This window comes from Microtus pennsylvanicus, chromosome 11 (genome assembly GCF_037038515.1).
Source record: "Microtus pennsylvanicus isolate mMicPen1 chromosome 11, mMicPen1.hap1, whole genome shotgun sequence".
Taxonomy (NCBI): Eukaryota; Metazoa; Chordata; class Mammalia; order Rodentia; family Cricetidae; genus Microtus; species Microtus pennsylvanicus.
In genome coordinates, this window is record NC_134589.1 from 90,624,113 (window position 1) to 90,638,184 (window position 14,072).

Below are 14,072 nucleotides of genomic sequence, written 5' to 3' on the forward strand. Positions count from 1 at the left end.
CTGCTCTGGGTTTTTTAGACTCAGACCTTCACTGGTGATCCTGACAGCCCTACCTCATGATTATCTATTTCATGATAAATATATTTATCATGATAAAAATATTTATCTATGAGTGCAATGCATGGCTTTATGCCAGAAGAGGGCATCTGACCCCACTAGAGATGCTTGTGAGCCACTATATGGTTGCTGGGAACTGAATTCAGGACTTCAGAAAGAGCAGACAGTGCTCTTAACTTCTGAGCCATCTCTCCAGCTCCAAACTTTTTTTTTTTTTGTTTTTTCGAGACAGGGTTTCTCTGTGGCTTTAGAGCCTGTCCCGGAACTAGCTCTTGTAGACCAGGCTGGCCTCGAACTCACAAAGATCCACCTGCCTCTGCCTCCCGGGTGCTGGGATTAAAGGCGTGCGCCACCACCACCCGGCCAAACATTTCTTAAAACAAACAATACACCTTACAAAAAGAGAAAGAGATCTGATTCTGTGTGCATGCGTATTTGCCTGCATGTGTGCATGTGTAGCACGTGTGCCTGGTGCCCACAGAGGTCAGACGAGGTGGTCAGACCCCTGGAATTTGAGTTAAGAACAGTTGTGAAGTAGGTGCTGGAACAGAACTGAGGTCCTCTGCAAGAGCAGCAAGTACTCTTAACCTCTGAGCCATCTCTCTAGTCTCTACACACATGGATTTCTGAGGCTCAGGGAAGTTCTCGCCTCAGATTCCAATGCTCCCTACCTCGATCGAAAGGACTCTCTACTAATGGGTCTCACGCAGCTGCCTGCCTCACACTGCGGCCACTTTGTGTCCTCATCTCCTTTTGTATTACTTTAACACTACTGTGGGGCTCTCCCACTCTTTCTTCCCTTGTTGTAAACAAACCACCATTAGGGTCAGGATCCCGAGCTGCAGCACTTACTGGGCTGGTGCATTTTAAGCCTGGGTTAGTGGGACTTATAAAAACAACTCAAAATGATGTTACCACTATAATCTTATCATTTCTCATTTTCTTCTTCTGAATACTTGCAGAAGAATATCATGTACATGTACATAGAAAAGAAAGTGAGGAAAGCGAAGAGCTGGGCTCAACCCCCCATTCCTCGCCTCCTCCACTGTGTTCACCAGCCTCTGTGTTCTGTTAATTCAGTGTCTTCCTCAGAGCTCCCACCAATGGGCACAGTGTGAAAGGCAGCCAGATCCTCAAGTCTTCAAAGCAATGATGAGGAGACACATGTCCAGAAGAAAACTTTATTCTAGCAGCTCGAGAATCATAAATAGAATGTGAGTCCCTTAAAAAGACAAGATGAAATTTTGCAGAAACAAAAGACACTTAACAGTGACAGAAGAAACTGTCACCCTTCTTGTAACTAAGAGTTTGGCTGGGTGGCAAAGACAACAAGCAAGAAAAGGAGAAAAGGACCTCTGAACAAGACACCACTGTTTCTGATGAAAACAACAACAAAAAAGGCAGGTGAGGATGTAAGAACAGAGAGTATAGGTCAGGTGTGTGGTGCAGCTTCTGCACTCAGGAGGCAGAGACAGACAGATCTCTGTGAGTTCAAGGCCAGCCTATTCTACAGAGTGAGTGAGTTCCCAGACAGCTGAGGCTACACAGAGAAACCTTTTCTCGAAACAACGAGGGGCTGGAGAGATGGCTCAGAGGTTAAGGACACTGACTGCTCTTCCAGAGGTCTTGAGTTCAATTCCCAGCAACCACATAGTGGCTTAGAACCATCATATAATGAGATATGGTGCCCTCTTCTGACATGGAGGCAGAACACTGTATTGTATATATAATATTTTTTTTTTAAAAAAGAAACAACAACGACAAAACCAAAACCAACCAAACAAACAAACAAAAAAGAGTGTGTCTGGAGAGCAGGCCCTGCACCTCTACAATAAAGTGGGCAGCACAATAGACCAACCCCACTCATTGGTAGATGTGTAGGTGAACCAGGCCAGAAGTTGTAAGCATAGTAGAGTTGCCCCCATTATTCATCTGTCATGTGGCATCAGGGGCAGGGGAGAGCTGTTACTCCCCCACCCTCCTGTCCATCAATGCCCTGCCCCCATCAGCTGCAGCACTTAGGTAAGTGGCCCCAAAACACAGTAGGGCTAACCCTGAAGGTGTAGGTGTGGGGATCTAACTGAGGATGAGGACCTGAAAGCAGGAGAACTGGCCCCACCCCTTGCTCATTGCTGCAAGGGGTGAACTTGCCAGGACAAAGCAAGAGAGCTCACCCTGGTGGTGAGGACAAGGGAGAGCTGGCGGGCCCAGAACCAGGATTATGGGTCGGCCCACACCATCATCCATCCCATTTGTGATCTCCTGGAGTGCGTGAAGGAACCTGTCCTGCAGGCCCAAAGCTGCAGAATTTCCATAAAACAAGGCAACATCAAGATAACCAAGAGGAGTTTCAGTGAGGGTCCAGCATCAACAGTGTAGCAGAAACCAGACCGATGACTCTTTGCAATGAACATTTGCAGGTAAAGAGATGTGGACAAAAGGGTTTACTGCATGACTCACTGTCTCACACTGCAGTTTTCATGACGAGATTATTTTTTTCCTTTTCCCGTTTTTTCTCTTAAATTTTATTTTATTTTGTGGGGGGGGGGTTTGCAAGGGCAGACGGTGGATACTAAGGGGTGGGGAAATGAATGGGATGGAGATGCATGATGTGAAAGACACAAAGAATATATAAAAACAAACAACAACAGTGACAATGAAAACAGAGTGTGTGCCAAGATGGAAGCAGGCAGGAGAGATCGATGGAAGGCAGGAAATCGAGGAGGGAGATGAAGCAGGGAGGGGGCTAGACAGAAGGCAAGACATAAAGACCCAAAAGACCTACTGAGGAGAACCTACCCAGGCAGAGCAGCTGGCTATGGGTCTGTGAGAAGCCAAAGGCGCAGCCCCTCTTCCAGGGAGATCCTTCATATGGACCAGCAGAAGGCCAGCAGGGAAGTCAGCCTTACCTTGCTAAGGAGGATGCTAATCTTGTTCCCGTTGGCGTTGCATCTCAGAGAAGTGATGTTCCCCACATAAGGGATCAGATGAGCCAGGTTCTTGCAGCTGCAGTGCACTTTTGCTTCCCTGTGTGAGGACAGGAGAAGAAGGAATGACCTCAGCATCAGGCAGAGGTCCCTTCCTGGCACCTTTCTGCTGATCACAGAAATTAACTTCTCTGACTGCTCGGCCTACGGGTTCTGTTCAGCTCACTGCTTCTTACCTGGTGCACTGAATCCCTAGCACAGGGAAAAAGGGGGTAATTTTTAGAACCAATGAACGGTATCTTCTAAATTAGAAAAAAAAGGAGGTGTCACATGAGGTAAGAACCTGAGATTTTTTTTTTTTTTTTTTTTTTTAAAATATTTATTTATTATGTATACAATATTCTGCCTGTGTGTATACCTGCAGGCCAGAAGAGGGCACCAGACCTCATTACAGATGGTTGTGAGCCAATATGTGGTTGCCGGGAATTGAACTCAGGACCTTTGGAAGAGCAGGCAATGCTCTTAACCACTGAGCCATCTCTCCAGCCCAGAACCTGAGATTTTTGACACTATTCTAACTTTTTTGTTTACTGAATTATCTCATAATTTAAAAGAAAAAAACGAATATTTCTATTTTGAAGAAAATGGTACCTTCTGGAAAGATCAAAACTTTTAAAGTGAGCTAAATCTGTCCCTGCCACCAGGAAAGTTCCACAGACATCTAGGAAGCAGGGGCTCCCCTCGGTCTCAGAGAACAGCAGAAGTTGTTTGACAGTTCCCTGAGGAAAGAAGAACAAGTTTAGCTGTACACTTCTACGGTGCGCCATTTCTCTCCTAAACAATTCATCTCCTGCACTCCACCGTTCACCCAGTCAGTGATTACTAATAGGCCAGCATGCATTTAAACTAGGGTTGGTTCCCTGGAAGACAGGCCCCTGTCTCAGTACTGTCTTGGTGCCACACGCCTCAGGTCAAGGATCAAAGATATACCAGGCCCTGGTGATGAACACCTTTAATCCCAGCACCAGAGGCAGGCGGATCTCTGTGAGTTTGAGGCCAGCCTGGTCTACAGAGCTAGTTCTAGGACTGGCTCTACAGCTACTGAGAAACCCTGTCTCGAAAACCAAACAAACAAAAACCAATCAAACAAAAAAGGATCAAAGATACATAGGGCACTCAGCTGAGAAGGATCTATGGTCACACACAAGATAATGGAATGTAGCAAGGACAGACGGATGGTGACTTGTCCCTGAAGGTTAGTCCGGGTGGGCATTTTGTTAAAGCTTCAAAGACGCTTCTCATGTTGTCAATGTTAGGTGCATGGTCATCTGGGTGGTAAGATGAGGAAAGGATGCTTGCCTTATTCTGGATATATGCCATTTGTGGAAGGCAACTCACAGAACTCCACACTTATAACATGTTCATGCTTTCTGTATTTTATATTTCAATAAAATACTTAAGAAATTCATGTCGCTAGGCAGTGTTTAACCCCAGCACTTAGGAGGCAGAGGCAAGAGGATCTCTGTGAGTTCAAGGTCAGCCTGGTCTACAAAGTGAGTTCCAGGACAGCCAGGACTGTTACACAGAAGAGACCCTGTCTAAAACACAAAAACAAAAAGCCAACAACAACAAAGAAGAAATTACTGTCTGTTCTGGGGGCAGCGTTTAAAGTGAGGTGACAGAAGACCCAGCTATCAGCAGGTGACACATACTGAAAGACAAGTCTGGCACAGCTGCAGAGTGAGCAATGAGAGCGCTGTCTACTGGGAGGGTGGGCAGGCAGAGCAGAGGCCATATGGGCACATCATGCAGACAAGAAGGCAACACTCTCCAGCTCAAGTTTACCCACTCCTGTTCTGCTTCCACAGTTTCCACTTCTCAGGTTCCACAACAAATCTAGCCTGTATTCAGGAAGAGGAAGTACACCACTTCTTCTTTCTCTGGAAGAGTCTACTACCTCTCACGACTCACTGTCTGAACCAGGCCCCCAGAGTCTCCTCTGGTTATATCTCCAGGACTCCATCACCCTTCACCAACTCCCCAGTCTTTTCACTATGTAAGCACAGAAGTTATATTCTAAGGAAAACCCATACAAACAAACCAAGAAGAGGCAACCCAGAATCTATCCTACTCCTGCTGACATCAACATCAGCCCGCCAAGCTCCTGCCTAACTTCCATTCTACCCAGGGCTCTGGCTCCAGCCTTGACCATGTGTGACCCATACCTTGATCCTCTCTAAAGATAATTGTTGGGAGCTGCAGACCCTCAGACCCTGAACGTTCTATGACCCCCTGCCTGCTGTTTTTCCATGCTTGCAGCTGCTCTGGGCATGAAACCCTCATGAGTTCCTGATAACAAGGAAGTGGGTTCTGGTGGGTTTGCAGTAGAAAATCCCGAGAGGTAGGGCGTGGCCACTAGTCAAGGAGAGCACTAAATAAGCTTCCTTGAAACAAAATAAAATGGGCATTCTTTCTTCAAGAGTGACCCACATCTCTGCATGTTTTTAGTCCCTAAGCCCTTCCCCAACCAAGGTTCCAGGTGGTGCAGGTTCAGGTGGTGCAGGGAAATGAAAAGGAAGCATCTGAAGACACCTTATCACTGGGCCAGACATTAACAGAGTCACACATTTGCCTCCTGAAGAGAGATAGGGGTAGGAATCAGAGAGACCACTAGCATTTCCTTACTGACCAAACCAACACACATGTCTTCTGTATAAAAACAGCAGACAGGCTGGAGGTGTGGCTTAGTGTACAGTGTGTGCATGAGGTGTGGGTTCTATCCAAACACTGTACTGAAAAACAAAAACCAAAGGAGGAAGAGGAAGAAAAGGACCCAACTCCATCCCAGCTGTTCCTATAAACAGGCTCCTTAGTTGTTTCCGATTTCCTTCATAGTCCGACATCTGCAGGTGTCCACTCTGATACAGCTTCCCCTTAACCTGTCATGGAAAGCAGAGCCTTCCTCTCATCTCCATGTCCACAACTGACACCCCATGCTCACCTGCTGAAGTCAGAGTGCAAACACTAAAGGACAAGAGACAGCACAGGAAGGAAGGAGACACTGCACTGGATGTAAGGTGTCCAGTAGCCTTGGCCTCCTGCCTTCTGGCCTCTCCGCTCTCTCAGACCTAGAGGCTTTAGGAAAACATGGCAGCACAAGCTCTACACTAGCGCCCATCACTTCTTCCCAGGAGGGTATAGGGGCCACACGATGCATCCTCCCCACATCGTCACAGTTCAGTCCCACATCAGGGGTTCTTCCAGTCCCTTCTTACCTCAGTCTTCACTCTGGCTGCCTGTGACCTAGATGACAACCTATGGCAGGGGCCGGGATGAGCAGCATGTGAGCTACAACATCATGGATGTGGTAACAACAGTGAAGAACATGGGTTCCAAGAAACAATTCAAAATCCCACATAAAATCCCACCAGGGCCAAGGAGATGGCTCAGCTGGTGAAGTGCTTGTGCCAAGGCATGAGGATCTGGATTCGAATCCTGGAAACCCACATGATGCTAGGCATCCTGATGTACCCCTGAATCCCAGTGGTGGTCAGATGGGAGGCCAAGACAGGCAGATCTTGGTAGACTGTGGGTCAGTTAGCCTGGCTTATGTCGTAAAGTTCTAGATCAGTGAGCCACCCTGTCTAGACAGAGGCTGAATACCTGATGTTGTCCTCTGACCCCATGTACACCAACCACGCATGTGTGCACACACAGTCTTTCCTTTCTTGGTCCTCTCTCTCTCCTCCCCACTTACCCCCCCCCCCACTCAACTGATAGATAAAACCAGAGACAGGTTCTCAGTCTTGTCAGAATGTTGCTACACATGATGGGTTGAATAGCAGCCTCCCAAAAGTCCCTTTTCTTAAAACTCTACTATAAAACCCTTTTGCAGATGAAAGCACCTAAGGGCTCTACACAATCTATACACTCTGTACTAATCCACACTCGCAGCCCCAAGACTTTTGAGAAAAAAATCATTCTGCATTAGTCCTAAAACCACTGACAAAAAAAAAAAAACAAAAACAAAAACCCCACTGACAAGTGACTCTGTTTTCTATGCTCTGAATGGAACCCAGGGCCCCTCCATGTTAGGCACATAGTCCACCACTGAACTGTACACCCTAGTCAAAGTGTGGCTTTTTTGCTTGTTTTAAAGATTTATTTATTTTATGTGTATGACTATTTTTTTTGTTTTGGTTGGTTGTTTTTTTTTTGTTTTGTTTTTCGAGATAGGGTTTCTCTGTAGCTTTGGAGCCTGTCCTGGAACTAGCTCTTACTGTAGACCAGGCTGGCCTCGAACTCACAGAGATCCACCTGCCTTTGCCTCCCGAGTGCTGGGATTAAAGGCATGTGCCACATGTGCCCAGCTTGTATATGAATGTTTTAGTCACATGTATGTCTGCATACTACATACAAGCCTGGTGTCCTTGGAGCTCAGCAGAGAATATCAGATGCTCTGGAACTGGAGCTATGGATGGCTGTGAGCCACCATGTGGGTGCTAGGAACAGAACCCAGCCCTCTGTAAGAATAAGTTCTCTTAACTGTTGAGCCATCTTTCTGGCTTCTGAAAGCGTTTTTGTCAAACATGAAGAGAAGACACAGATGTAGAGAGATGCCATGCGAAGAACAGAGCAGAACACAGGGGAACGTCTGTAGACCCAGAACACAGGGGAACCTCTGTAGACCCAGAACACAGGGAACGTCTGTAGACCCAGAACACTGGGAACGTCTGTAGACCCAGAACACTGGGAACGTCTGTAGACCCAGAACACAGGGGAACGTCTGTAGACCCAGAACACAGGGGAACGTCTGTAGACCCAGAACACTGGGAACGTCTGTAGACCCAGAACACTGGGAACGTCTGTAGACCCAGAACACTGGGAACGTCTGTAGACCCAGAACACAGGGGAACGTCTGTAGACCCAGAACACAGGGGAACGTCTGTAGACCCAGAACACAGGGGAACGTCTGTAGACCCAGAACACAGGGGAACGTCTGTAGACCCAGAACACTGGGAACATCTGTAGACCCAGAACACTGGGAACGTCTGTAGACCCAGAACACAGGGGAACGTCTGTAGACCCAGAACACAGGGGAACGTCTGTAGACCCAGAACACAGGGGAACGTCTGTAGACCCAGAACACTGGGAACGTCTGTAGACCCAGAACACAGGGGAACGTCTGTAGACCCAGAACACTGGGGACTAGCAGCACGACTGGAAACTGCGAGAGGCAGGAGCAGATTCCCTGGAAAAGTTTTCTGAAGGAGCTTGCCCAACCAACCTAGATTCAGGATTTGATTTCCAGAACTGTGAGAGAACAAATTTTGTTGCCTCAAGCCAGTGGTTTGTGGGAATTTGTAACAGCCACAGCAAGTTAGTATCATGTCAGTCCTGGGTTATTGCAAGTCCCAGTGGACACAGACAGGCAGATACCTGACACAGATGCTGTGCTGAGGCCCATCACTGTGAGAGGCCAGCACCGCTCCCACCTTGGCCTCACCGTCACGCTCACTTAGGGGGATGCCTCATCCAGAAGTATCATCTAAATTGATAGCACAAACCCTTCAGGAGGTTTCTGAACCGGCAAGCATTTCCTCCCATTTTATAGCCCAGTACAGTCAAGGTCTAGGGAAATGGACTCTTCCCTGAAAAGCGCTCTAATCCTGCCTCTCCATTTCAGAGGTCACTGCATGGATGGGGAGGCTACACCAGAGCCCATTTCCAGTGAGTCACCTGATTGGAAATAGGATTCAGAACACAAGGCAGCACTTTCAACTGCCAATAGTCACTGACCTGCCAGGTCCGCACTTGAATTCGGTTCGGCTCCACTGTATAAATGTTTTCCTCGTGCATTGCTAACACTGATGTTTCACACAGGAACGTCCCTGAAATGAAGGATGAACATCAAAACAGCATCAGCATGATAGACGTCCCTTGTGTGGAATCTTCAGTCAGCGCGGTCCTTATGGTAGCTCCATGAGAAGATCTGAGTTCCATGAATCTTACAGATGAGCAGAACAAGATTCCAGAATAAAGAAGGGGAAAAAACCCCACAAAAATAGTACAAACAATAAAAATATACAAACAATGCTGCTATGAACATAGTTAGGCATATACTTTTGTTGTATGATAGGGCATCTCTTGGGTATATTCCCAAGAGTGGTATTGCTGGGTCCAGGGGTAGGTTGATCCCGAATTTCCTGAGAAACCGCCACACTGCTTTCGCAAGTGGTTGCACAAGTTTGCATTCCTACCAGCAATGGATGATTGTTCCCCTTTCTCCACAACCTCTCCAGCAAAGGCTATCATTGGTGTTTTTTATTTTAGCCATTCTGACAGGTGTAAGGTGGTATCTTAAAGTTGTCTTGATTTGCATTTCAATGAGCGGACAAGGAGGACTACTGAGAACTCAAGGACAATGGCAAAGGGTTTTCGGTCCTACTGCACGTACTGGCTTTGTGGGAGCCTAGGCAGTTTACTAGACCTGGATGGAGGTGGGTGGTCCTTGGACTTCCCACAGGGCAGGGAACCCTGATTGCTCTTCAGGTTGACGAGGGAGGAGGGTTTGAGTGGGGGAGGGGGAGGGAAATGGGAGGCGGTGGCGGGGGGGGGGGGGGGGGGGGAGGCAGAAATCTTTTTTTTTTAAAGATTTATTTATTTATTATGCATACAACATTCTGTCTCCATGTATGCCCGCACGTCAGAAGAGAGCGACAGATCTCATTATAGATGGTTGTGAGCCATCATGTGGTTGCTGGGAATTGAACTCAGGACCTCTGGGAGAGCAGCCAGTGCTCTTAACCTCTGAGCCATCTCTCCAGCCCCCCAGAAATCTTTAATAAATAAATAAATTTAAAAAATAAAATTATAAACAGTGAAAAAAATAAAATAAAAAAATAAAGTTACAAAAGGAAAAAAAACAATAAAAATATAAAACCAAGTAACAAGCCAGGCAGTGGTAGCACACACCTTTAACCCCAGAACTTGGGAGGCAGAGGCGGGCGGATCTCTGTGAGTTCAAGGCCATTCTGGTCTACAAAAGAGTTCCAGGACAGCCAGGGCTGTTACACAGAGAAATCCTGTCTTGAAAAACAAAACAAAAACAACAAAAAACCAAAACAAACCAAAAAACCCAAGAACAAAACAAAATAACAACAACAAAACCCCAAGAAATATGAAAACCTACTGAAAAAAAAGGAACATCTGCTGTGAACATAAGGAACTCTATAGGCTCCTAGGGCCCTAGGCCTGATCTGGGGGTTCCAACATGCCCACCCACCCTGCTCACCAGCCTCCTCTCCTTTTCCCCTGGTTGAAGGTCGCCCGGTAGCACACCTAGGGCAGCATGACTGATGAAGCACCTGTCCACGTCATGAGGAACGGTGGAGGCTCCACGCTCCAGTCAAAGGTGCTGAGGAGCATATTAGCCAAGGAGGTGACAACACACATGAAACAGAAGATGTCTTGGCACCTGCTGTGCTGGCCATTACTGAGATAAAAGAGCTCATCTTTGCTTCTTGGGACTCATGTGAAAGAGGAGCAGTGGTGTGTGAATTATTGTACAGTACAGGGAATATGATAATTTCACCACTCAGAGAACTTCTGACAATGTTGTGGGATGCATAGAGGTTCTTGTGCTTGTAGATCAGCACTAGGGGAACCAAGTACATTAAACATACAGGCTGTCTCTTCGAAGGGAGAGTCACATAACTTGTTTTTCACCCAGAAGGCTAGGAGTGGATGTGGTGAATAGCCTGGTGACCTTTGCACTGTGTAACCTAGACCATACTGGATCCTCCCCCAGGATCTATAGAACATATCTTTATGGAAGGTGTCACAAGTATTCAACCTGAAGAACCCATCTTTATGGAAGAGGCCCATACATTTTACAAAGAGGTTTTTTGGCTGCCCTGGAACTCACTTTGTAGACCAGGCTAGACTCAAACTAACAGAGATCTGCCTGTCTTTGCCTCTCGAGTGTTGTAGCTTGAATGTAGTTATCTTTAAAGAGTTTCAATGTAATCCTGTCTTAAGCTTTATTGTGCACATGGGACTGAGTTAATTATAACCAGAAAAATGTTCACGAAATTGCACTATACTTTTAAATATGCCTAAAATAAACTACTCGGAGTCAGACTGCCGAAGTTTGAACCAACACCTGCGAGAGTTGTGCTGATCTTAACTACTTTCTTGTCTGTGTTCTGCTACTCTGCTGGAGGTCACAGAGACATCCCCCACTCCCACATAAAGGGTTAAGGGAGATGAAAGGGAGTGGAAAAGACATGTGGGAGTGAAGTGATGACCAGTGGAAAGCAGAATGGTCAGCCTCCTAAGAGTGGAAAGATCTCAGAGGTGCAGATGGTGTAGAAGCTCAAGTTAGAGAGAGAGAAGAGTCACGTCCCAAAGGTATTTCAGGAGGCCGTAAGACAGCGCTAAAAGATCTGTGCTCTGAATCCCAAAGTCTGTGACGACTACTACATAGGACAATAGCTGCTAAAGCCTCAAAGGGGAGTTATTCTGGACTGTCCATGCAGACCCAGTCCCTGTGAGGAGGGACTGATGATAGGGTCAAAGATGAGCTCTGTGACCATAAACCAAAGACCATAGAAGCCAAAAGCTAAAAGAACCAAATGGAATTTCCCCTTGAGGACTGGGGAGGGAGGAGGGGGGGTATTGCCCTATTTGCTGCATTTTGTTTTTCTGGACTTTGAAATCAGACAGAAAAAAAAAATTCCTGTGGTTTTTAAACCACCATAGTGTTATAGTAGCACTATGAAACTCATGTATGTGTGTGGAAGGCAGAGGTAGCCAAATTAAATAGAGAAAGTTGGAGAAACTGGTAAATCGCAGAGCTCAAATTCGAGATTGATTGAACATCTGAGAAGATCTACCTGTGGCCCATAGCTATGGCTAGCTTCAGCCATTTTACAGGACACTTGTGCAATGGCTCCCTTCCTCAGAAGGAACCAGACTGCTTATGCTCATGCATTCTTGTCAGTAGTTCTGGAGCCCAGAAAGACTTGCTGGTGCAGTCTCACTATGTTTCTGAAATACCTTGACCACTTCACAGGATGCAGTCCAGGAAGCCCTGGCTGCAGAGGCTGAGCTGCAGCATTGGCTCTAGCCATTCAGGCACAGGAATGAGAGCGGGCATGACCATCTTGCCAGCTCTGTGCTAATCCCCTTACTCTGCATTAGAAGGTGAGGCAATAGCAGAGGTGTGGAGCCCTCTCTGGGTGTGAAGAGATTCTAACCTGCATTCCTTAAGGTAGATCCGGAAGGTTCAAAGACTGCTACCTGTTTTCCATTCCAGACGGCCACAGCATCCTAAAACGAACAAGGATGTCGAAAAGCAGAGGTAAGGAAGAATGCAGTGCAGACCACAGAGCCTGCGCTCTTCCCTCATCACTGAGTGGTACCATGCTGTCAGCTCAGTTTCACATCACCAAGCCTTCCATGGATGCGGGTTAGATCTAAAATGGCGGTGCATTTTCAGTATTTTTTTTTTACTTTTTTTTTTTTTTTGTTTGTTTTTTTGAGACAGGATTTCTCTGTCCTAGAACTTACTTTGGAGACCAGGCTGTCCTCGAACTCACAGAGATCTGCCTGCCTCTGCCTCTGAGTGCTGGGATTAAAGTCATGCACCACCATGCCTGGCTAGTTTGTTTTTTATTATTATTTTTTTAAGATTTATTTATTTATTTTGTATACAGTGTTCTGTCCGCGTGTATGCCTGCAGGCCAGAAGAAGGTACCAGATTTCATTACAGATGGTTGTGAGCCACCATGTGGTTGCTGGGAATTGAACTCAGGACCTCTGGAAGAACAATCAGTGCTCTTCACCTCTGAGCCATCTCTCCAGCCCTTATTATTATTTTTTATTAGATTTGCTTCTTAAAAAAATACCAATCCAAATTCCCCCTCCCCCCCTCCTCCCATTTCCTCCACACACCTTCCCACCCCACCCCCTCTAATCCTCATTGCATGCTTTGGTTTTTTAAAAAATAAATATGACACACATGGATATTCAGGATGGCTTAAGCTGTCACCAAGCTCCCTTGCTGTTCTGAGTTACCCTAACGACCCAGCAGGCAGTTCTTTTGGCTACACTGAGAATCCTTGTCTAACACCCACAGACCAGCCTCGGTAGTCACCTTGGTGGCGAATACTCCACTGATGTGCATGTCAGTGCGCAGGCTGTGTGTGCTTCCCGTGGACAGGAAGGACACGTTGACTAAGCTTGGGGAGATCTGCACAGCGGCTACTTGCTGGTGGAAGTGCGACGACATGGCCTGCTCACTGAGGATGGACACGGAGTCGGCGCTGCTCACTGCCAGAAGGTTCTTCCTGGAGCCCCACTTCATTACCACGTGGGGGAGAGTCGGATGCATGAACAACAGGAGAGATGCAATCAGGAAGTATATAAAAGCTCCCTATGAAAGTCTACAAGCCAAACAATCTAAAAACTTAGAAATTAAAATATGTACTTTGTAGGAACATTTTAAAATGCTGATAGACTTAAGATGTGAACTGGCAGGCAGACACCAGGGTGGCTGTTCTACCCAGGGTCTGCTCTAACTGCAGGGCATCTGCTAGGAATCTGACATTCTGATTATGACACATTCATATTTATTATTTTCTATGAACCTATAGGCAATTTAATTTAAATTTAAATTATCCAGTGGTCTTCTGCTGGTGAGAAAGAAATGTTAGTTTCCTAGCTTCAATCTGAAATGTTCAGTTCTCACAAATAATGAAGAGCCATGTAAAAGATCAGAATCGCCTCAGAAATTGTATGGCCAGAAAGGTATCAGAAGTAACTGTGAAAAAATCCAGATGATGTTGGACTCAGCAAAGACTTCAAAGAGGCTGCAATAAATATAGTACTTATTATAAGCACCCTACTGCAATACTAGAATGATTCTGTCTCATCAGATAGTGTCAATAAGAGACAAATTAAAAACAAAATGCTCCCAAGAACTGAAGCCGAAGCCGGGTTGTGGTGGCGCACGCCTTTAATCCTAGGACTTGGGAGGCAGAGGCAGGTGGATCTCTGTGAGTTTGAGGCCAGCCTGGTCTACAA

At 46.4% G+C, this 14,072-nt stretch overlaps 1 protein-coding gene across 2 annotated transcripts in view; it reads right to left on the reverse strand.

The window, feature by feature from the left end:
- The window catches only part of Ift140 (intraflagellar transport 140), a 90,473-nt gene that overhangs the window by 57,084 nt on the left and 19,317 nt on the right, over nt 1-14,072 (reverse strand). For both annotated transcript variants that reach the window (XM_075941523.1, XM_075941524.1), the window contains 5 exons: nt 13,144-13,347; nt 12,245-12,317; nt 8,784-8,875; nt 3,636-3,763; nt 2,967-3,084 (listed from right to left, as the gene is read on the reverse strand). In XM_075941523.1, the coding sequence (XP_075797638.1) occupies nt 2,967-3,084; nt 3,636-3,763; nt 8,784-8,875; nt 12,245-12,317; nt 13,144-13,347 (615 nt within the window). The remainder of the gene's footprint in view (nt 1-2,966; nt 3,085-3,635; nt 3,764-8,783; nt 8,876-12,244; nt 12,318-13,143; nt 13,348-14,072) is intronic.